At 42.3% G+C, this 22922-nt stretch overlaps 2 protein-coding genes across 4 annotated transcripts; one reads left to right on the top strand and one right to left on the bottom strand.

Moving 5' to 3' along the window:
- The first annotated feature begins 85 nt into the window (after window positions 1-85).
- Window positions 86-11086, top strand: zbtb22b (zinc finger and BTB domain containing 22b). The gene is made up of 5 exons (XM_047604291.1): window positions 86-219; window positions 2268-2495; window positions 3610-4419; window positions 4521-4799; window positions 6529-11086. Exons 2-5 carry the CDS (start codon window positions 2268-2270, stop codon window positions 7612-7614), a joined length of 2403 nt encoding a protein of 800 aa, XP_047460247.1. The 5' UTR covers window positions 86-219; the 3' UTR covers window positions 7615-11086.
- Window positions 11087-12556: 1470 nt separating this feature from the next.
- Window positions 12557-22664, bottom strand: daxx (death-domain associated protein). 3 transcript variants are annotated; one of them, XM_047604297.1, is made up of 11 exons: window positions 22539-22664; window positions 21554-21808; window positions 20768-21220; window positions 20380-20511; window positions 20138-20254; window positions 19721-19952; window positions 18584-18753; window positions 18092-18272; window positions 16448-16997; window positions 14552-14687; window positions 12557-14250 (listed from the first exon to the last, which is right to left on the bottom strand). In XM_047604297.1, exons 2-11 carry the CDS (start codon window positions 21788-21790, stop codon window positions 14191-14193), a joined length of 2268 nt encoding a protein of 755 aa, XP_047460253.1. In that variant the 5' UTR covers window positions 21791-21808; window positions 22539-22664; the 3' UTR covers window positions 12557-14190. The 3 variants fall into 3 exon arrangements, with proteins under 3 accessions (XP_047460253.1, XP_047460251.1, XP_047460252.1); XM_047604295.1 differs by having other exon boundaries at window positions 22302-22644; XM_047604296.1 differs by having other exon boundaries at window positions 21554-21802; window positions 22302-22644.
- Between the last annotated feature and the right edge of the window lie 258 nt (window positions 22665-22922).

The raw sequence follows: 22922 nt of genomic DNA, 5'->3' as shown, positions 1-22922 counted from the left end.
TTTATTTAATTTATTTTCCGTCGGCCGAAGTCTGGCTCGTGTGTCTGGAGCCTCTTAAAGGCGACGCGTCGCTGTCTGTAAACTGCAGAGATCAGATGGGAAGAACCTTTCTGAAAAATGGTTGTCAAACGTCGGGTCCTGGATAACCCGGCGGCCACACGCTGCCTTCAGCTCGGCCACGGACTCCACTTTTAAGACCAGAGCTGTCCTCGAAAAACGGTGAGTGCAGCTTAAAGTGTAGTTATTATTATTATTATTATTTATTTTGTTCTAATGTGAGCTAGCTCGGAAGCTAACAGGCTACCGTCACATCTGTCCAGGTGTGATTGTTGGGAGTCTGGAGCTCAGACCTTTTCATGAGGACAACTCACGAGGACAGACATGTCAGCTGTGTTTTCACTCGGCACATTTATGTCCCACTCGGAGTGCGTGTTTTTGTTGTCCAGCTGTTGATTCCTCTCTCTCTCTCACGCTCTCTACAACAACAGCAACAAAGTGGTTATTGTCAGTGTCCTGTCTGTCTGAGATGTGGACATTTTCTCTTGACTACTTTTACCAAATGGAGGAGGTCCTGCAGAAATAAAAACATAAATAAATTAAAAAAATAAATAAAAATACACTGATGAGAAATAACTGAGGTTCTGTTGTAAGTGCAGACAGATAATAGTCAATTATTTATTCAATTAAGTGAAATATTTGCAACAGTAATACTTCACATTGTCTCCATTTGATAAATTATTATATTTAATGATTTATATTTGCAGATTCATTAAAAAAAAAACTACATGTAGTTATATATTTAACTTTAAGTCTGTTTCTTATGATCGTCCACCATCATTGGAGCCCAGCTGTGTTTAATTAAACTGATTGGTCTTAATTAGAATAAAGCCACACACCTGTCTGCATGAAACCTTACAGGTCAAAGACGTCAGAGCAAATGAGAATCATGAAGAATAGTCCAAAGAGAGAAGAGAGACACAAATGTGACCATGTTTACAAAAGCAGCCTCACCTCGTAGTTACATTTCTTTCTCCCCAGAAACGTAACTACACACCGTGGTGACACAAGAGCGCAAGATCTGGTTTGCTGTTCGGTATTTCCGGCTGATTCTCCATCTCCACAATTTGGTTGTTTGTTTTTCTTATCATTAAAGAATCGGTATCTGAGGAGGTTTGGAAACACGAACATTTGTACGACTCGTGCTCGGTGAAATTTCGGCAAAAGTTTCAGTCGCCGTTGATGAAAGTGAAGCAGGAAGTGGAAACAAAATGAACCCGACTGGCAGATTATGAATTAGGCTTCATGTGGAAGACGTTTGGGACGACCAGAACTCTTCGGGTCTCGACAGAAGCTTCTCTCCTCAGTGCAGACACGTGAAAGTCTGCATAGAGTTAGCCAAAAAAACACATGAAAGGACTCACAGATTATGAGAAAATAAGATTTTCAAGCAGCGTATGAGGAGAAAACCAGGCACTGCTCATCACCTGCACAACACAATCCCATCAGTGAAGCATGGTGGCGGCAGCATCATGCTATTGAAGGAAAGATGAATCTGGTCAATTAAAGAGATATATCCTGGACTAAAACCTTTTTCCACAGTGTTTAGGAACTCAGACTGAGCCGAAGATTCACCTTCCAACAAGACAACGACACTAATTACACAACTAAAATAACAAAGGAGTTACTTCGGAACAACTCAGCATCTCTGGAGACGTCCACCAAAAGAGGATCCTCAAATCCAGATGTGAAAAGCTTGTTGCATCAACCCTAAAGGGTTTTTCTACACTTAATATTGAGGAAAGGGCCTGAAAACTTGTGATCATGTTGTATTCGTTTTTTTTTGTTCTTCAATAAATTTGCAAAAATCTCCACAGTTGTGTGTTTCTCTGTCAGTATCGGGGTCTGTGTGTACATTAATGAGGAAACCTTGTTGCACTATAACAGATATAAAGACATAAAATGTACGGGGGTCTGAATAGTTTCTGTTCCCACTTGCTAAAACACTAAACCTTATCTCCATGAAGGTTAAAGTATTCAGCATTAGTTTAAAATGAGCCGTTGGTTCAACTGTGGTTTAATTTTGGAGGCTTTGGTTTGTTACTATTGACTTCTGTTGACTTGTTCCAACACGTGTTCCTATTATTTTGACATATTAGCTAGTGTGCTAGCTAGGTTAAATAACAACACTTAGTCACACTCAGATAAGGGTATTTTTTCTTTACCTAAAACATATTTTAACTGCGAATATCTGCAACACCTCCACCCAGATGCAGTCTCTGGCCATGGAAGTTGGCAGCAGCAGCAGCAGCAGCAGCAGCTCGGCCGGCTCGGTGGTGCAGGTTTGCTTCCCCAGCGCTCAGGCCTCGGTGCTGGACAGCCTGAACCGGCAGAGAGAAGAGGGCCGACTCTGTGACCTGTCCATCCACGTCCAGGGACAAGTCTTCAAAGCCCACCGCTGCGTCCTGGCTGCGTCCTCACCGTACTTCCATGACCAGGTGGGTGTGAAACAGGAGGACGTTACCTAGAGTCAAAACGTACGCTACCAGCTCTGCGTTAAAGCTTCACAGTAGATGGCAGATTGTTAATTAAATGCAAACATTTTTTATAATTTACTTCTACGTCTTTGCACTAAAAGTGATGTAAAAATTATTTATAAACACAGGGTTTAACCCTTTAACGTTCGTCTGGGTCGTATATGGGACAACAGCAGCTTCTTGAACCAATCAGAGCTCTATGCACGAGTTGTGTTTGAGTAAATGCTGCATGATGCAATATATTATATGTCATTATAGGATTCAACCAACACATTTTTTCAAAACAAAAAAAGATCGGACGAAGAATCAAGAGCTGTGATCAGTGTTAACGCTTGTTAGTAGCGTGTTTTCTCTTTAGTATTTCCAGCTGCTTCTCCATCTCCACAGTTTTTTAATCGATTTTTTTGGATCAATAAAGAGTGAACACACTGAGGAGGTTCAGAGATCGTTTTTGGCAAAATTTCCACCGAAAGTTTCAGTCGCTGTAGTTGAAAGTGAAACAGGAAGTAAAAACAAAAAAGACACAGCGCCAACTAGTGTTTGGGTGGCGTTGTTAAAGCGTGAACCAGACTGATGAGAAGTGGTCAGTATCATAAATTTGGCTTAAATCTAAACATTGAGCCTTTATATTTGTTCTTGTTGCAACTTGATTTGTTATAATTACCCGAAAAAATGAATAGATTGGAAAGAAAACAGATGGAGCAGCATGTACACAGACTATATATAATCAGACGGCTTAATTATATGTGAGTGCAGAGTTTTTAAAGTGTCGCAGTCTGACGACAGCCTCACACTAATGCTTTTTTTTTTTTTTTTTTTTTTTGTTAATAATGTTTTAATTATTGCTTTGCCAGAGAGCGCTGCTCATGTGCCAGAGATCCATTTCCTGACACTGGGTGGGAGGTTGTGTCACCCTGGTTACAGATAGATTCAGTCTGCCAGCAATTAAATGAGATTTTGGATTGAAATCAGCAGGTTCATTTGCATCACGCTGACAGATGATGGACAGACACACGGAGGGAGGGAGGAGAGGCTGATGTGATATGTGTATTTATACTGTTTTGTATATTTGCAGGTACTACTGAAGAACATGTCCACAGTCTCCATCCCGGCTGTGATGGACCCGCTGGCGTTTGAGAGCGTGCTGAGCTGCGCCTACACCGGTCAGCTCAGGATGCTGCGCGAGGACATCGTCAACTACCTCACGGTGGGCAGCGTCCTGCAGATGTGGCACATCGTGGACAAATGCACCGAGCTGCTGAAGGAGGGCCGCGCTGCGGCGGCGGCCGGGTCGGGCGGAGGCGGAGGCGGGGGAAGCGGAGGGGGAGGGTTAGGAGGAGAGGGAAGAGGAGGAGGAGGAAGAGGAGGAGGGGGCGTGCAGGATGGAGCGAGCGGAGGTGCGGCCAACCCCGGGTGCAGCAGCAGCAACGGGGACGGCGGCGCAGGCGGCGGCGATGCGGTCGGGGGCGACGAGAGCGTGGGTCAGGTCCAGGTGGTGGAGTCCAACGAGCCCCAGAGAGTCTCCCAGCCCCCCAGCCGCCCGTCCGCCAGCGAGAGCCAGTCCCCCAGCAGCACCAACTACTTCAGCCCCAGGGACGGCAGCGGATTCGGGGGAAGCGGCGCCGCCGCGACGGGAGCCTCGGCGGACGGAGGCGGTGCGAGCAACACCCCCAGCTACTGCACTCCGTCGGGAGGAGAGGAGGCCTTCCTCATCGAGGAGGAGGAAGAGGAGGAGGAGGACGTGGAGGAGGAAGAGGAGGAGGAGGTGTTGTACCACCAAAGGAAGAGAGGGAGAGGAGGAGGCAGCAGGAGGAGGAAGAAAATGAGCTCGGCGTCGGAGCAGGAAGTCGGGGTCAGCGACAGCTTTGGTGTGTCTTCCTATCAGGTGAGGCGTAATACAGTCACTAATTGCAGATGTTAACAGATGTTTTTCCTGGCTACTAAACACGTTGCCCTGTACCTAACGTGAAATGTCTGAAACGGAAGGACGGGGAGGACTCGGCGTTGCCCCTGCAGAAGCGTCCCACCTACAGCCAGCCCAGCATCATGCCCCGCAAGCAGTGGGTGGTGGTGAAAACCGAACGCACGGAGGACGACGACCTCATCGTGGTGTCCGGGGAGGAGGGAGGGGAGGACGAGGAGGACGAGGACGAGAGGGAGATGGAGCTGGCGAGGGGGAGGGAGAGGAGCAACTTCAACATCTCTAACGTCAGGAGCCTCTCGGGCGAGATGGGCGACAGAGCTGAGAACGACATGGACTCACAGGTCAGATGAAACTCTGCTCTAATAACAACAACAACAACAATAACAATAATGATAATTAGTAGCATGATTGTAGCTTCGAAATCACCTGATAACAGAAAAACTAGAGAAGGGACGGGGAAACTGGTGGTGTAATTAGTTAATTGACCTCTAGTGGGCGCCAAAGTGCAGAAGTCCAAGTTTAACTCTTATCATTTGAGCCTTTTTGCAAAAGAAAAACTCCTATTTAGGACAAATTAAATGCTGTTCATGAACATTTTGGAGCTTGTTCATGGTCTTGGTCTCTTTTGAAAGCCAAGACAAAAGTCAGAATCACTCTAAGTGGTGTTGTTGTTTAGTAATCAAAGTTGGCAAACAGTTGAAAAATAAAAAGTTGTTTTGAAATAAATGTGCTGGTTGAATCCTGTCAGTAGAAAATGACGTATTATATACAGCATTTATGCAAACACAACTCTGTGTACAAAGCTCTGATTGGTTCAAGAAGCTGCTGCTGTCCCACATACGACCCAGAGGAATGTTAAAGGGTTAAAAGGTAGAAGCTTTTCTACTTTTGGGGCGGTGTCTAGAGAGTAGGGGTTTTAGAGACTGGTTGAGGCTTTTAAGAAGCTTTTAAAAGGATTTTATTTTTCATCTGATCACCCTGGGAGATAATATCTTTTTACTTCTTGATACATTGATGTTGTTCTGTATTTTACATGTTTTATGTGCTAATGCTCTTTGCTTTTAAGGTGCTTTATAAATTAAATAAACTTACTGACGGTGCTGAGCTGCAGCCTGTTTTTATACAGGCTATACATATCTGCAGCTCACAGTTTATAGATTTCATGACTTCCTGCTCTGTTTTTACATAGACACATACACACAGACGCCATCTTGTTCAGGAAGAAGCCGTTTCCTCTGACTGTATTAGTGAACGGAGGCAGAGGTCGATCAACGATTAAAATAATCATAACTCACTGAATGTTCAACAGATTTTCAAACCATTTGGTTTATTATAAACGTCTTGTTATACACTATAGATTGGTTAAATTAAAATTGCAGGCATTGTGCAACACCATTAAAAAGCTTCTAAGTATTTGTTTGTATATCAAAATAGAATAATAATAATAATAAATGATAATAATAAAATAAAACAATAATAATAATATATTTGAAATAATAATAATAATACAATACAATTAGTGATATAATAATCAAAATAAAAGAAGATACAGGAAAGGTATGTGTGAAATAATAGTAATAATAGATTTTAATAGACTTTATTTATAAAGCACTTCACGTTTAAAGGATAAAACAACTCCATCTGAACAACGTTTGGTTCTGCTCATGTAGCTACAATTCAGACACAAGTTAAAGATGTTATATGTAAATATGAAACTGATTTAATAGATAATTTAGGAATAACATGGCCTCCTTAGTACACTGACTGATTTCTAAGTGTCATCTTACTGGTCTCACTAACACAAACATCTTTTATTTTCTTATCCTTACAAAAGCTAGTAATAAACGAGTTTAGTTTATGTTAGAGATACATCAAATTCAACACGTTCATTAGTGACAGTGGTTGGTCAGAACTGTGTTGATGTGTCAGTCACAGCCTGAATGAGGCATCTATGTGTCTATATCTATGGTGTTTTTATTAGTGATGTCATCAGAGACTAGTCGGTGTCAAGTGAAGTCGTGTTTAATTTTCATTCTTGCCTGATCTTAAATCTTCTGTCCGTCTCTGCAGGACTACTGCCAGTCTTCAGAAGACTACCTCAAGTTTGAAGGCAGTCTCATGGAACAGACGTTAGCTCAGCACCTCCACGACAGCGCCGCAGGTCAGAACCAGAACGCCAACCGCGCCGTTTCCGCGCTGCTGGGCCAGGTCCAGTCTGCAGCGTCGGCCCGGGCCCAGCTCTTCCCCCTGGACATGCAGGGGAACCAGATCCTCCTCTACAGCCAGGCCTCCGGACTCTCCCTGGACGCCGCGGCCGTGCCCCCTCTGGGCATGGCCGGGGGCATGATCGGAGGAGCCCAGTTCAAAGGTCCCAGTCTGGAGCACGGAGCGGTCCACCTGTCGGTGCAGGGCGGGCTGGGGGTGGACGGCATGGACGGCGCGGGGATCGGAGGCGGAGCCTGCAGCTCCGGCGGTTCGGGGAAAGTGTTCATGTGCCACTGCGGAAAGACCTTCACCCACAAGAGCATGAGGGACCGCCACATCAACATGCACCTGGACCTGAGGCCCTTCCACTGCCCCGTCTGCGCCAAGAAGTTCAAGATGAAGCATCACCTCACGGAGCACATGAAGACGCACACGGGCCTGAAGCCGTACGACTGCCTCGGCTGCGGCAAGAAGTTCATGTGGCGCGACAGCTTCATGAGGCACCGCTCCCACTGCGAGAGGCGTAGCGGCCTGGGGGAGGGCGGGGAAGGAGCGAGCGGCACCGACGGAGCCAGAAGAGGAGGTGGAGGAGGAGGAGGAGGTGGAGGTGGAAGTGAGGACGGGCCGGATTTCATTTCCTCTCCGCACCTTCTTCTGTCTGCAGGAGAAGGAGGACAGGGGGGGATTGTGGGAGGGGGAGCAAGAGGAGGAGTGTCTGTTTCAACTCTTTCTGCTGCTGTTCTGGCACAACAACAACAACAACAACAACAACAACACGTCTCGGCCGCAGGAAGCAACAACAGCAGCAGCAGCAGCGGCAACATGGCGGCTGCAGGGGCGCTGCTGAGTCCAGGTCAGGGTCAGGGCTCTGGGATGTTCGGTGGCCTGGGTTTGGGTCGAAGCGTGTGCGACGAAGACGTGTGCGAAGTCGACGAGAGCAGCGTGACTTAAGCCCCCGAACCGTACGCTACGTCCACAACCCTGACACAAAACACGACTGTTTCCCTGAAGCAGACTCCATCTTCTGCCAGCCTCTGAACCCGTGGCCTCATATACAAAAAAAAAAAAAGAAAAACGAAAAAGAAAAAGAAATGGACCTTTTGTGTCTGAGTAAGCTAACGTTTTAAATATCTAAGATATTTTTTTAATTTTTTGGGTTTTGTGGAAGAATGCGTGTGTGTGTGTGTGTGTGTGTGTGTGTGTGTGTGTGTGTGTGTCGAGAGGAAACCAAAAATGGGAAAAGACAGCGCTTCACTAACTAACTGTGAACTCCTGTGGCAACGTTATATTATCAGTAGAGTAGAAACTGTTCTAAATTGCTGTGGTTTTCTGCCGTATTGTGTTGTGAAATATCGCTGTGATTAGATTTTTAAGAGAAACACGTATCTGCATTTATTACTATTTGGAACAATTAGCTGGATCAGAAGTTGCAGACAAAGAAAAGTTGCAGTTTTGTGTTTTTCTTTTAATCTCCTCTCAGCAGCAGCAGCAGCAGCAGCAGCAGCGGTTCATCTATTTTCTGCCTCGATGTAACAGACGTTAACTGTGAGCACTGCCATGTTGCTTCAGACGACCCCGGTGGTGCTTTGCTTGAAGTTAATCATTTATCCTCCTCCTCCTCCTCCTCCTCCTCCTCGCTGAGGAAGGAAAGCCGGACTGAAGTCATGTTTAAGCTAAAGCTGTCAAACCCTTTTCTCCTCTTCCTGCTCATAACTTCCCCTCTGGTGCTTCTACTGCAGTTTGGTGGCTGCATCGTTCACAGAGTATACTATTAATCTTATTCCTGTAAATATAAAACTATACGTCATCCTCCATCAGGCCTGCAGCTCAGTAGTCCCAGAGGTTTTCCTTCAAGCGTCTCCTGAATGATCGACAGAGCAGATTTAGTTCAGGATCTAGGTCCTGTATGTTTGCACATGAAGAAGTCTCCTTGCTTCATCGTGAAAAGTGGCACACATTTTATTTTTTTTTATTATTATTTTCTACTTTCCGTTCAGACAAACACGTCCTGACCTCCCGGAAGTTTGTAACTGTTCCGCCACGGTGCTTTATTATATTCACAAACCGGATCAGTGTTAAAACTCTACAGAAGGAAAAGCTGCAGACGTTCAAGGCGCTGAGCTCACTGGCTTAATTTAGGAAGAAACGAGATTTTCTTCCGGTTAGGTTTTAAAACGATGCCTTGTTTGCAGGAAACACTGAGAATATGAACATCGTGGCGCAACATGAAGGATGATTTAAGTGCCTCTTGTTGGTTTTCTGGACTAAAGCAGTGTTTGCTGGTTTAATTCTGGAGGTGATGGTTAGTGGAGGAGCTTCACTAACCAACTTAAGACCGGTTCAGCGTTTTATTTTAGATTGATAGATTAAGATATAAAGCTGAGTAAATATGAATTTTACATTTTTTTAAACTACCTGGAGAAGAAAGAAACACTTCCTTGTCTCAATATACCAGATTTCCTCCATAAAAGTTCTAAATATTTAGTAATAGTTATAAATATCATGAAATATTGATAGTTTAAGTGTTAATTATTCATTACTATAGTAGTAAAGTTATTTCTATGTTAATTATGATCAGGTCACTGGTAACTTGCCAGATTTAAGCTGATTAAATGATCTCAAATAAATACATTAAGTGGCTAAATAATGTTAATAGCCACCACTGAATGAATATTTGGAGACAGGCTGTTATTGGTGCCATGTTACTTCATGGCTTCAAGTTCATCTTTGCTTCACTGTGAAACAAAAGTGAACGTTTTAATCTACCTGCTGAAATATAACCTCATAACCTTGTGTCCTGTTACCCCGTTGCGGTGAAAGGACTCTAGTAGTTCTGTGTCTTAGCTGTAATATAATATCAGTACTGTGTGATGCATTTAGGGACCATATCTTTATTATTATTACTACCACTACTGACAGATGCCACAGAGGCTCAGTAGATTTCTCGGTATTTATCATGAAGTAAAATTTTAATTATTCGTAATCTTGTTAAAATGACAAAAAAAAAACAAAAAACGTATAGCATATTTATTTATATAGATTTTTGCTGAACCACGCAGCTCAGTAAAAGCTTTTTATTGCGGCCACCAATTATTGATATGACAGGTAACCATGGCAACAGCACTAACGCTTTTAAATTTTCGTTGAATCAGTTCATTTTCAGAAAGAAAAACTCTGAAATTTAAAGAATATTCAGTGTATTTTAAGGAAAAAAATGGGAAATTGTGTCGTTATTTGTTATAAAATGCTTTTATTTTGTTCCTTTTAGAGAGGGAGTGGCGCCCTCTGGTGGCTGATATTGGTACCGCGTCATAACGCATACCTACATAAATGTGATAATACTTCACGAGGAGATGTAGCTGTATTATTGTTTTTATTTCTAACCTATTTTAACCAAATCTAACTGTGTAGAAAATATATTCCAGTGTAGCTGCAGCAGCAGTGCTGAGTAAATATCACACGTGACCTCTTAGACTTTTTTTTTTGTTTGTTTGTTTGTTTCATGTGAAGAGATGCAGAGTTTATGCTTTTACCTTCCGTGAAGGTTCAGCTTGGATGTTTTATACTGAGCTCAGTCTCGGTGAAAGGGTTTTTGTATGTGATGGACTTCTGGTGTTTCCTCTGTGAATCTGGTTCAGCTCCAGAGAAAACACTGGAAGACAGTTTAGAGCAGAAAAAAAAAAAAACACCGAAAGTGTTTTGTGAAACCAGAAGACAAAATAATTTTATTTTTTACATCCAGTGATCAAAGAAGAAGAAGAAGAAGGTCAGATGTTAGATTCAGTGACGTTCAGGAAACTACATGTGTCGGATCTAAACTTTTTGTTTTATATCAGATCAAATATTTATGTTCATATTAAGATGTGACTGCAGCAGAGTTACAGCTCAACAACCGGTGAATCGGGTAGAAAATTTACAATTTATGACAATTAAAATCCCTCAAGTAACGTATAAAAGGTCAACAATGTGTGGTTTGTAGAGACTTTTACTTTCAGGAAGTGCGAACACAACAAGGAAGGGCTCCGAAAATAGAGATGAACAAACGAGATGGTTCTCATTTTGAATTTGTTTAAAGTTTCCAGGTTGCTGAGGGACATTTTCTCCATCTTCACCTGTTGCTCTCACACTGAACAGGATAAAAACTACAACCGTGTTACATCTTTAAACTGAAAACCTAGACTGAAGTATTTTTGTTATTTTTCTACATTAAATGTTACACAGCTTCCTACGTGTCCTCTGATTGACCAGCTGATTGTTGAACAGTGATCACACACAGCAACATTTGTAAAAAAAATAAAATAAAATAAGATAAAAAAATCCTATGTGGTACTAATAATTAACTGCAGTACTTCAATATTCAACTCTCACATGTATGAAAATAATAAATTATTTGGAGCAAATTAAAAACCTCTGCCTGACTGGATCTCTTTTATTTCATTTTATAGTCCTAATAATAAAATTGTTCTTACTTACATCTGTTTTCTGCTGCTATGATGAAATGCCAGAAGAAAATACTGTTTACAGTGCCCTAACGAGCTTAGTTTTTTAATGTAGCCTGTATCATTTAGGACATTACTGCTTTGTGTCGTTGTATTTAATATTTTTATCCAGTATTACCTGTAGGACTGTGACTCTCCACATTCTCCATAAGGGGGAAGACTTTGTTTTTTTTTAAAGAAAAAGTCTAAAATTATAGAATTAAACAAATATAATAAAAGAGTTGCAATGCAAACGTCTTTTCTTTGCCCCCTGGTGGCCAGTGTTGGTATTGCGCGGTGGCTAAAATCAAATATTGTCTTCAAAGGAGTGGCCTTCAAGTGGCGGTGGACCCCTGAGTTGTGACAGTGGTTTCTCCGATGTCCGAAGTCTGTATATATAGGGCATGTGTTGACGTCACTGCCGCCCGCGGCCACGCCCCCTGGGTGGCAAAAAAAACATGAAGAAATGTGTCAGTAAATACAGAGATGGGGAAAATATAGATTATCAGATCACATTAAGGACAATTGGACTCGACAATGATCCATACGAACTAGTGTGGAGTTTGAAAGTGGATTAACCTCGGTATCAGTTAGTTTTAGTTCATTTCAGTTATGATAAATGTAGCTAAACAAAAGATGCTAACGCTTAAACGTTAGCTATACAATTACTGTAGCGTCTGACTGAAACAGGATGACGAGGTGGGATCACAAATATTACGTTTATTGTTTTATTGTTATTTATTCTTGGATTTGAAAGAGTTGGTAAATATAGGCCGTAACTACGCTAAAACAACAACATCCACAAACTTATCCGTCAGCCCTCCAGGACGAAACTTAAGAAGCAACTTAAGGTGTGACTTCTTCATCTAAAAATACAGCATAAATTAATATTATCTGACACTTAATGTGAACCACAACACCGGGTTTCTGTGTCTGGATTCCAGTTCTTTCTTAGTAATGCAGCGATCCTCCTCTTACTCTTTTCTTTGGTAGATATCTGCAAAAATATATTTCCGACTGCTTCAGATCACTTGGTTCAGACATTTGCACAACAGCTATTCACATTTATTTTAATTAATTTTACAATTTAGACGCTATTAAAGGCTCTGATTCAAACTAATGCTGCTAATCTCCATGTTCAACTGTCACTTTTTGGCCGTAACCATGGAGACATCACTTGCTGTGACGTCATGTGCATTCCCTCTATTCCTTTCTTGTCTTTTCCTCAATACAGAACAAAAGTAAATTGCACTCTTATTGTCATTGTGTGAAATTCATGAGGGATGTTTGTGTCTGAGGAGGAAAGTAGCTGCATCTGTGATTATCTGAAAATAAAACTGCAATTAAAGGAATAATAATAATAAAAAAAAAAAATCTGCAGCCTCTGTGGAATTAACAAAGATGAGATAAAAAACTGTTTTCCATAAAAAGTTTATTTTAGTATCAAAAATGAAAATAGTTTCACAGTGAACGATGGCTCGCTCTTCTGCATAAAGGAGGGCAGACAGATCGTAGTAACATTCGCGTCCATTCATCTACTCTAAAAAAAAAAATAAAATAAAACCAGAGCACGTAGTACCTCAAAATAGCATTTCATCTGTCGGGTAGGAGTCAGCAACAAATGAGATCAGGAATAAAACAGAAACAGGGCTCAGAAATCACCAGTTTTAATAAAAGGAGGAAACAATTCAGTAACTTAAGTGCAACTCTGATAGAAACACTAGAAAAAAAAAACTCTGAAGAGAATATTTAATTTAATGGTCGGTTTCATCTGACTGTCCAGTGTATAACTAGAGAAAAAAAAAGCACAGACTGAAAAATAATGATTGTATGAAAATGAGGCTTTGTGTGAAAATAATTATAATTAATAAACTGCATTTAACTTATTTATTGCTTAAGTAAAGAAAAACAAAACGGTCAATTATTTGAAGGGAACGGGGTTTAAGGGATTTAATTAAGGGAGATATTTATCTGAGGAAACATTTTTGTGCCAGTGCCCCGAAAAGAATAAGGCTGACATTATTATATAGATTTTCCTGCGTCAACAAATCCCAGTGATTCCAATTACAAATCTGAATATTACCAGAAAAATAAATATTTAATTCGTTTAAAACATTTGTGTACTGTAGGTACTGACTCAGTTAAAAATATAAGCAGTGACTTCATGAAGAAGAACACGTCTCCCGGTCTTAAATGGTTTGACAGAAGACCTTTGAACTGGTCTAAATAACATAACGCCATCGTGGCCGGATCCCTTTTAGCTTTCTGTAAAATAAAGTCATGATTCAAAGGTTGCAATTCAAATGTCACCAATAACACACACAGGACTTGATCTGGTCTTTTCGTAAAGGGGGGAGTGGGTTTAGTGGATGAGGAGAAAAATATTTAATATTGTCAGCTTTAAAAAAATAAAATAAAATCTGTGAAACGTAGGAGGAGAGATTTTTAATGGTCGGCTCCGTCATGAACAGCAACAGCAACTAAAACCATGTCCTCTGGATGTTCGGTTTCATACAGACCACCTCGTTCCTCTTTGAGGAAAAAAATAGAAATCAGCTGAAATATAAAAATGTAAACAAACCGGCAGTGAGACGACTGCACAGTTCACATCACCAGGCACTGGTTCTCACCGACTGAAGTTTGGGGTTCGAGTGAAGCGAAGCCGTCGTTCCCGGGTGAAATGTTCAGAGCTCGTTCTAATGCTACGTCCAGACGTCTGAGCAGAGGCTGATTGTGCCGTCACCAAGAATATGAAAACAGACAGAAGAGGTCAGCCGGCGTTTCCCAGCAAAATGGGAGAAAAAAAAAAAAAAAAAAAAAAGACTACTTTCCCCCCAAAAACACCCCGGCTTTCCAGTAAATAGCAGTTTATTATTTTATTAAATTACTAAAAACGCATGTGACGTGAGCGTCAGACGTCTCCCGTCTGTCCCGGCGGTGGGTTTGAAACCGTACGTCGTCTTTACAGGAGAAACGACTGAAGCGTCGACCCGAGGACACGTGTGCTTTTTTTCAGCCCAAGATCAAGGGCGACGTGGTTTAAAAAAGGTCAGTCTGAGTCTGACAGGACGATGATCTCATCTGGGTCACACTGGGTCGCCACGTTGACCTGGAAACACAAACACAAGCAGCGTTTGTAAAACCACAATGATGATGGGACTGATTGTTCAGGGGGAAGACGTTATGTTTATTTAAGTCAGATCTGAATATCACTGAATATTAACAGATCAATATGACATAAAGACCTTTGATCTTGATCTGTTGTTGCTGTAGTTAAGGTAGAAAACACCATGTTACACAGGTTATATCATCTTTACAAACTGAGTCCTACAGTGTAAATATGAATTTAGACTAGACCAGGTTTTTAAATACATCTAAAATCACTGAGGCCGTTTCCTCGTCTTTCCCACCTTGTTTTTCTTTGGAGGCGGCGTCAGCTGAGAGCTGCTGACCAGCTCCTCGGTGGGAGTGTCTGCTCGCGTGGACTCGACCTCTTGAGGCGAACTGCAGCTGAAAACATGCATATCCAGAGTGATGGCGGCGTCACTGAGGGAGGGAGAAGAAGAGGAAAGAAGAAAACAGACAGGGGAGAGGGTGGGTTAAAATCTGAACATAAAAAAATAAAATAAAATCAATCCAGAGAAATATATGTAAAATATTTAAATTAAAGGTGGTATTTCAAATGTGAAATCAAACTACTAAACTTCAACAGAAACAGAAACACACACTTTAACAACTAAGTGGTCGCAGCTTTATTTTCTGCACATCATGCAGAAATAGTTTGGTTAAATAATCATTTTTGAGAATAAAGCAGAAGCGAGAAATTCGTTCTCTTAGGGCTGCGAAAACACGATCTAAGACTATCCTGGTCGGATCATTTTATACTTCATGAGAAAAGTATTTTCGGATGTTCGTGTCCGTCAGATCACACAGTTCATTCAGCAGTCACCCACACACAGTATGAGGTTTACCCAGGAGATATTAACGTTTACACTCAGTATGTTTACATGCACGTGGAAAAAACTAATTACTGCCTTAGTCCGACTATAACTAGACAACTTCAGTGTAAACGCGTTACTCCGACTATAATCTGAGGTCTCCTATGTGATAACGTGAACGGAAATCTGCTCTTCCCCAGCATGTATACGCCTTAATCCAAGTTAAACTGGACAACATGCTCCACAACCGCTGCCTGTATGACTCCAGAACAAAAACATCCAAGAAAACCGGTCATCATGACCACGAGGGACAGCGTGCACATCATGTATAAGATTACAGAGCTGTACACTCCATCTGGTTGTGGTTTGAAATACATGCTTGAGTTGTTTACTTTATGACATCATAGGTCAACCAGAAAGGGGGCTCATTAACCCACTGACAAGATACATATCGCCACCTAGTGTGGAGGAGGAGGACATGTTCCCGCGCTGCACATAAACTGAGACAAGGGCAGCGTTCAGAAAGTCTAATTTTGAGCATGGTGCAATGCATGTGCATGTACTGACTAAGAATATCAGCATCTGTGAGGTCAACGAGGGGCCACTAGCATTTCTGCTTTTCTGCATTAACCACGTCCACTTTCAATTTCTGACCAATCACAGAATAGCAAACCAGACACGACAAGAGAAAGAAGTTCTGCCCGGTTGATGTGTCGGTTGAAGATCTGCTTCCTGTGGAGTAACAGGAACATGTTACAACCTTTAAATAGCGTCGACAGAGAGAAGCCACAGCTGCCGTTAGTGGTCGATGAATATTTATAAACACAACGGCGTCAGCCACTTGCTGCGTTTCCATTCCACCCACAAATACGCAAAACCGAAATCAGGCGATAAAAAAAAGTGGTAATTAAACCGCTGAAATACCAATAAAACATTATTAGGCTCATGAGGTGGTTTTTCAGACGTATTGATATAAAAGTGTATCGTAAAAGTGCAATAGATATTTTCCTGTCACTGGAGATTTATGGGATATTCTGTCTGTTTTATGAGAGCTACAACTCATTCACAAAACACCTTTCAATGGAAACAAGTGCAAAGTGCAATTACTTTATCGAAATTTCAGAAATATCGCTTTTGTTTTACAAAAATAAAATGTAAGAGAAGCGCAGCCGGTGTCTGAGGATGAAATCGTCTCAGAATTCAATGTCCTCACACCAGATTTTCTTACTGCATTTTGTCGTTTAATTAAAAACTAGGGTGGATTCTGGATTAATTCAAATTATGATGGAGACCATTACATTTCTTAAGTTGCTTTCAAACAACTCAAATTTAAGCTGCATTCAAAGTCATATTTCCATGTCTCCTTACCCGTCCTGGGTGATTGCGTCCTTTACATTTCGGGAGTTTCTTGGCGTCATTTCGTCCCTCTTCCTCTTCTGGCTCCTCGTGGTTCTGGGGCTCGGAGGCGGCGACGTCCCATTGGTCGTCTGAGTGTCACACTTTTCAACTGTGACTGCTGCTGGCGAAAGACCAGGCGTCCCATTGGTTTCTGTCTGGGAGACATCTGCAGTGTCCCCTGCGACTTTGTTCGTGCTCCCCACCACATCTGAGAGATGATTGGAGGAGTCCACAGGTTCTTCTAGTCCCGGGAGGTTCCCGTTGGACAGAGGCCTCTGTTCGGCCGAGTGCACGGGCTCTGACTGGCTGGGACTGTCTCTGGGGGACGTGATGTCGGACAGCGGAGAGATTTGGGATTTGCCGTCTTCAGAAACAGGACTCAGTCCACTTGTGACCGGCTCGCCTTCGTCTTTCGCGCTTCCTTCTTCGCTTCCCATCTGGTCGTCCGACAGATCGTCCTTGTTGGTGCCTTGTTCCGCTTGTTCCGCCTCGTTACCGTTGTCTTCCTCGTTCTCATCGTCTACAGGGAGACAATGGACACAATGATAAATGATCCTGGTTGTGATGTCACATGAACATACACATCTTATACATTTCTTTCTCCGATGGGCCAAAACCATTGTGAAGTTGCCGAAAACCGACAAACAAAATGGTGAAGCTGTGTGTCTACGGCTGCCATATGTAAGTCGGACAGTAGACACCCCAAGAGTTTGGCTGGGGGAGTCGTGTTCTTCCCGAAGTCGAAAACACAACAGGAGCAGTGGATCAAACAGTGCGGAAGTCCACCACTCCAGCTAAATCTCAAGAAAACAAAAAAACAAGCATACAAGCATCTGCTCCAAGGTAAGTCTAGAATGGGCTAAAGTCATAGTGATAGCTAGCTAGCTAACGTTGAACTAGCAAGACAGTCGTATACACAAAACTGCATATCACAGTTATGGTTACTACTGGTAAATATTAGTAATAACAGCCTAGATTAACTTAATGTTAGCTAGCTAGCAAGTTCACGTTAGCTAGCTAACTTTAGCTGTTGTGTTGGGTCTCAATGCTTGGAGCTCTCTCCAACGTTATGTTTCGTCAGTTTAAAGTTGATCATAGTGTCCCAACAGGACACTTATTTCGTTTTCGTCTTTCATGTAGCATTTTATGAATGGACAGTCTACTCCTGAGCCTGTGCTCCTTTTATCTGAGGTAGAGCTCATGGGGTTTCTCAGATTATGCCACTGACCGATATGCTTTCGCCTCGGTAAACGTACTTTCCCCTTCGTTGCATATTTTAATATTTTAGAAATATCCCTCCACTGCACACTGCAACTCCCTTTGCATCGATGTGGAGGATACTGCACAAGCATTGCTCCAAAAAGTATCACTGACTCACATCGGTCTGCTTTTCCCCCCGCCATGACACAGTAAGTAAGGGGGCGGGGCTAGCAACAGTAACTAAGGGGGCCGGGCTAGCAACAGTAACTAAGGGGGGCGGAACTAGCAACAGTAACCCCTCAAGGTTAAATGAGTTTGACACCTTTGTCCTACTAAGCTCATAATGAAAACATCCCATACGGATTTCAAAATAAAACGCCTCCAAACATGTTCAGTTTATTTCTCCAGTCTCACCTGGTCCATCTTGCTGAGTGCTGGCCTGGATCTCTTCTTCTATGTCTGGGTCTGATGACTGATCGTCGTCATCATCATCATCTTCGTCCTCCTCCTCCTCCTCTTCCTCCTCTTGCTCCTCCTCCACCTCCTTCACTCCATTCACCTCTTTAGTTTCGTCTTCCTTTTCTGATTTATGACCCTATAAGAGTAAAATCAAACAGTAATAAAAAAAAAAAGAAAAGAAAAAACTAAGAACATCTGTTGTGGTTCTATTACTGAAATTTTATTCCACTGTGCTTTAAATGACTGAAGCAGCAGGTCACTTCAGATGATGCTGGCAATTTTCTTCAAATATGTGTTTTGAGGTGGCCACTAGCATCCATTTCAGTTTATTATCAATCAAACATACACTCACTGAGAATCTGCTGCTCAGTAGAGGAGCTGTACGGTTACATTTCGTACGTAAACATGAAACCAAAAGAAACGCCTGTGATGATTTTCCTCCTTTACCTCTTTGTCCTTGTTGTCTTTCTCGATCCGTTTGGACCTCTCCCGCTCCTCCGTGTCCTCTTGTTTCACAGCATACTTGGTGATGACCTCCTCCAGACGAGTCACGGCCACTTCTCTGTTGGACCGCAGCTTCTTCAGCAGAGTGACGTCGACCAGAGCCGGATCGGCGGCTTTAGAGGCACAAAGGAATATTTTTCATATTATTTGTATTCGAGAATAAGACAAACGTCGAAAAGCTGCTTTTTCCTCATGTGACCTCGGTGAATATTTGTGCGTCTGCCTGGATTGAGTGACGTTCAGGAGTCAGGGTGAAAAGTCTCGACTCCTTAACAGAGGACGAAACCTGTGCATCATTATTTGTGTCGAATAGATTTTTTTTTTTTACCTTAAGTGGGCTGCAGAGACAGAAACTAACTTTTAGGAAGTGGAGTTTGACTGGGAGATTATTTCGTTACGTAACATTAGAATTGAGACGTCTGCAGTCAGGTTCCCTCATGTTAGCATTAGCCTTAGTTAGCATTCCTTAGCTCAGTAATTCAAACTATAGTCTATTGATAATGGTAAATGGTCTTACTTTTATATAAACCGCTCTACCTCACGTGTATCGTCTCCCACAAGCACCAAATCATCATCACAGTCATGTTCTGCTCCTTCAGCTCAGCCTGAATCACCTCAATTAGCTGCTTTTAATGCAAAACATCAACCAACACTGCAGATACATCCAGAATTATTATAATGGATAATTAAAGAATTATTTTTACACTTGCATATCTTAAATAAGAAATGTAACTAAATAAATGGATTTTTACACGTATTTTGACTTTTATTCGAATACAAATACTTTTTTTCGCCCGCACACAACACAACACACGCACATGTGTTGTCCAGTTGGTCCGATTAAGGCGTATACATGCCGGAGAAAAACGATTTACTATTGATTTATCTGTGTGTCTTAATTAGCTAAGGTGAACACGGATTTTTCACGTGTTTGCATGCACTTAAGTTCTCCAGTTAAAGTCAGATTAAGGCAATAATTGTTTTGTTTTTTTTCCCACATGCATGTAAACGTACTGACTGTAGCAGCTACAGACAAATCAAGCTTTCTGTATTCAGGAGCCTTCCTGGATAAATAATTACCAGGCTTGTAGCCGTCGGTGAGGCGTGAGCCGAAGTTGTACACCAGGTCCAAGTGCCGTCGCTCCTGCAGGCGGCTCCCCGTCTCTCTGAAGGCCTCCTGGGCGATCTGGTTCAGCTGTTTTCTGGTCAAGCACAGGTTGTGACGCTGGTTGGTGCGCAACACCAGCTGGAGGATGTCTTGGTAGTCGGGAGGGTCCCTCTGTGCCTCAGGTGTGTTGATGAAACGCTCGATCTGACAGGAGAGGGGGGGGGGACAAATATAGAGGACCTATTTTAAACTTCTGCCGTTTTGTGTTGTGTAATCAGTCCTCGGATAACAGGAACAAGAAAGAAAATTTACATACTCTGATTTGACAGGAAAATGACAGGAGGTGGAGCAACAGCAAACATGGTCCTTTCCAAACCACATGAACTCACCTTCTTGTTGATCTCGGGGTAACGAGTGCCACTATAGGAGATTCTCTGCTCAATGACTCGGCCCGTCAGAGTGTTGCAGTCTTTTAGTTCGCACAGCTTTTCATAAATCTTCATCATCTGGAAAACACAAAAAGAGAGGAGATGTTCGAGGCATCAGTAGCCATCAACCGTCTTCAATCATTCTTTATAGAGCTTTAATATTTAAGCCTCATCTATAACCAGCATCAAACTCCACAACCAACCTTGCGTTTCAGCTTGTGCTCCTGGATGTATGACGAGTCCTCAGCTCCCAGTTCGTCCAGATTCAGCTCAGCCTGTTGCAGTCGGCAGATCTCGTCATTGTACACCTTCAGTAGGTTCTCCAGGTAGGCGATCTGAGAGAAATAGAGAACAGACATGAAACTTTCCCCACAATGACTTCTGAATTTTTCTTTCATGTGATATTTGACTAGAAAAATAAATTTAAAAAAAGAAGGGAGACAAAAACATCATCTACACCATCTATATCGTCATTCACCGTTTTATCAGTTCATATTTACAGACTGCCTTTTTTTCCTCTTAATGTTCTATATTTAATTTGTTTTGCTCTTTTTTAATAAGTAATAACAATCAAAGTTTGTCAGCACTAACCTGTTTCCTGGACGCCCTTTTAGCTTTCTTCTCCGCTTCCGGATCCTCCTCTTTATTGTTCTCCTGCATCCCTGAGGTGGAAGGTTGTTCACTGTCGGCCACCGGCTCCATTCTCTTTTGGTCCTTGTCTGTCTTACCTCTCGTCTTGTCTTTGCTTTTGAGCTTAACAGAGGTAGATTGGGCACTGCTTGATGTTGAGGTAGAAGATCCAGACGCAAGGGTGGTGAGGACCTGCCTTTTTTTGGCGGCATGCTGCCTGAGTACAGTGCAGAGTTCGTTGATGTAGACAAATGTTTTGGAGTGGCTGGCCTGAGCGCGGGTCAAACATCGTCCCAACGTGTTCCTGAACTCCACGGAGGACAGATAGTCAGGACAGCACTTGGCGTGCTTGGCTTGGAGGAAGGTCAAGACCTCGGGGCAGTCTTTTGTGAGAGGTGAGCAGTGCTCAACGAACTGGGGAGAAAAAGAAAGGACGAGACAAAGAAAAGTTAGATAAAGGATAAGAAAGGAGGGTAAGGCAGGACATATGATGAGAACGCACAATTCAACAATACTTGAATCCAATGGGATCGTATTCACAGTTTTGGCTTTAATGTAAAGTCAAAAAAGTTTGTTTTCTTTCCAGACCTACAAAACCTTTGCAGCAATATATTAAAGCTATTAAAGCAACAAAATTAACACAGCAACTTTCCAAATACTTGTATTCTTTGGACTGGAAATGCACATTTGTCTTATATTTAACCATCTACACAGGAGAAACTGGAAGTTTTAAAAACACTCGCCTACCTCAGTGAACAGCTTCTGATTCTCCGCCTGTAGAACATGTGTGTTCGTCTTCGATGAGGCAAAAGGTGACTGGGAAATGTGAGTGGCCACCGGCAGCTGAGACTTGAGAGGAGAGACATTTTTGGCTTGCTGCTTAGAGGACGTGGCAGAGGCAGAGCAGGAGGGCTGAGGACTCTCCTCTTCATCATCATCAAGTACAATTATCTTGTCTGCCATGCAGGCAGGAGCCACCGCCATCCAACGGAACCGCTGTTTCTGTGAATTCAAAATACAAACGGAGAGATTATGATCAGGGCAACTAGTATCAAACTGGGGAAAACATCATGTTCCAGCATACAATATAACATTTATAGTGGTTCAGTGAAAACGAAACTTAAAGTAGTATCACCCTGAGGTTGACTAAGAAAACATGACTTAACTTAGATGACAAAGCAACATCTCACTACGGGGGGTGGGGGGATAATAATAAAAAAAAAACTTCCTGAGACTTGTGATAATCATTTTCAGCTTTGTCTATCGCTCATTAGTTAAAAAAACTGTTTACAAATTCAGTAACTCAGGAAAATATTCTTAAGCAGAAGCCATAAACCGAGAGAATCCTTTTTGTATCAGAGAGTGAAGCCATTTAATTAGCTTTAGCATCATGCTATCTACCAAACAACAGTTAAATGAAACTAAACCAAGATCGAGGCTTGACTTTTCCATCAACGCTAAATTGGCAGGTTTACACACATTGAGATATACTCACGTAGAGAGACTTCTCGCTTAGGAGCAATTTGACGTAGAAACAAAAGAAGACAACGGCCCCCCACGGAACATGTTTAAAAATAGTTAGCTTTCATTAGCATCCAGCAGCTACTTAGCATTGTGACTTTACTAAGTAAGACAATGGTGACTGAGGAAAACCCCGCATGTTGTTTTTTTTTTTTTATCACGCGGCTAAACAGGCGGCGTTAAAATCCCAGAACACACTGTGAAGACGTACATTTATATCCCACGGACTTCCTTTCCACCAAAATTCAGGCTCACTAACTTAGCTACGCTGCGGAACCGAGACCGAAAACGAACCCGCTAAAGCCCACGCAGCACCGAGGCCTCTGATTGGTCAAGAGAACCGCTCTCATCAGTAATCTCGTTTCTCATTGGACGCCGGGTTTCCGACCGGAATCAGCAACAGGGTCGATGATTTCACAACGTTCCGGAACTTTCCCATAAAATTAAAATTACAAAAACAAATAATAAAAAGTAACAATTAACCGTAATATGGCACAAATTTTAAATGTAAACCCTTAAATAATTAGAACATAAGTGCTGATTCCGGCACTTTATCACATTAGACAACATCAGGAGGACACTTTTTCATGGCACC

This window comes from Mugil cephalus, chromosome 14 (assembly GCF_022458985.1).
Source record: "Mugil cephalus isolate CIBA_MC_2020 chromosome 14, CIBA_Mcephalus_1.1, whole genome shotgun sequence".
Lineage (NCBI taxonomy): Eukaryota > Metazoa > Chordata > Actinopteri > Mugiliformes > Mugilidae > Mugil > Mugil cephalus.
The sequence above is the reverse complement of the archived record's forward strand: the minus strand, read 5'-3'. Positions and strand labels throughout refer to the sequence as shown.

Bases quoted from the DNA above. Each gene is read 5' to 3' on its own strand.
- zbtb22b (XM_047604291.1), top strand. From the start codon at position 2,268: ATGCAGTCTCTGGCCATGGAAGTTGGCAGCAGCAGCAGCAGCAGCAGC. The intron at 2,496-3,609 runs GTGGGTGTGAAA...GTATATTTGCAG, and splicing joins CACCGTACTTCCATGACCAG to GTACTACTGAAGAACATGTC. The intron at 4,800-6,528 runs GTCAGATGAAAC...CCGTCTCTGCAG, and splicing joins AGAACGACATGGACTCACAG to GACTACTGCCAGTCTTCAGA.
- daxx (XM_047604297.1), bottom strand. From the start codon at position 21,790: ATGGCGGTGGCTCCTGCCTGCATGGCAGACAAGATAATTGTACTTGAT. The intron at 20,255-20,379 runs GTTGGTTGTGGA...TGTGTTTTCCAG, and splicing joins AGCACAAGCTGAAACGCAAG to ATGATGAAGATTTATGAAAA. The intron at 19,953-20,137 runs GTGAGTTCATGT...CTCTCCTGTCAG, and splicing joins ACCCCGAGATCAACAAGAAG to ATCGAGCGTTTCATCAACAC.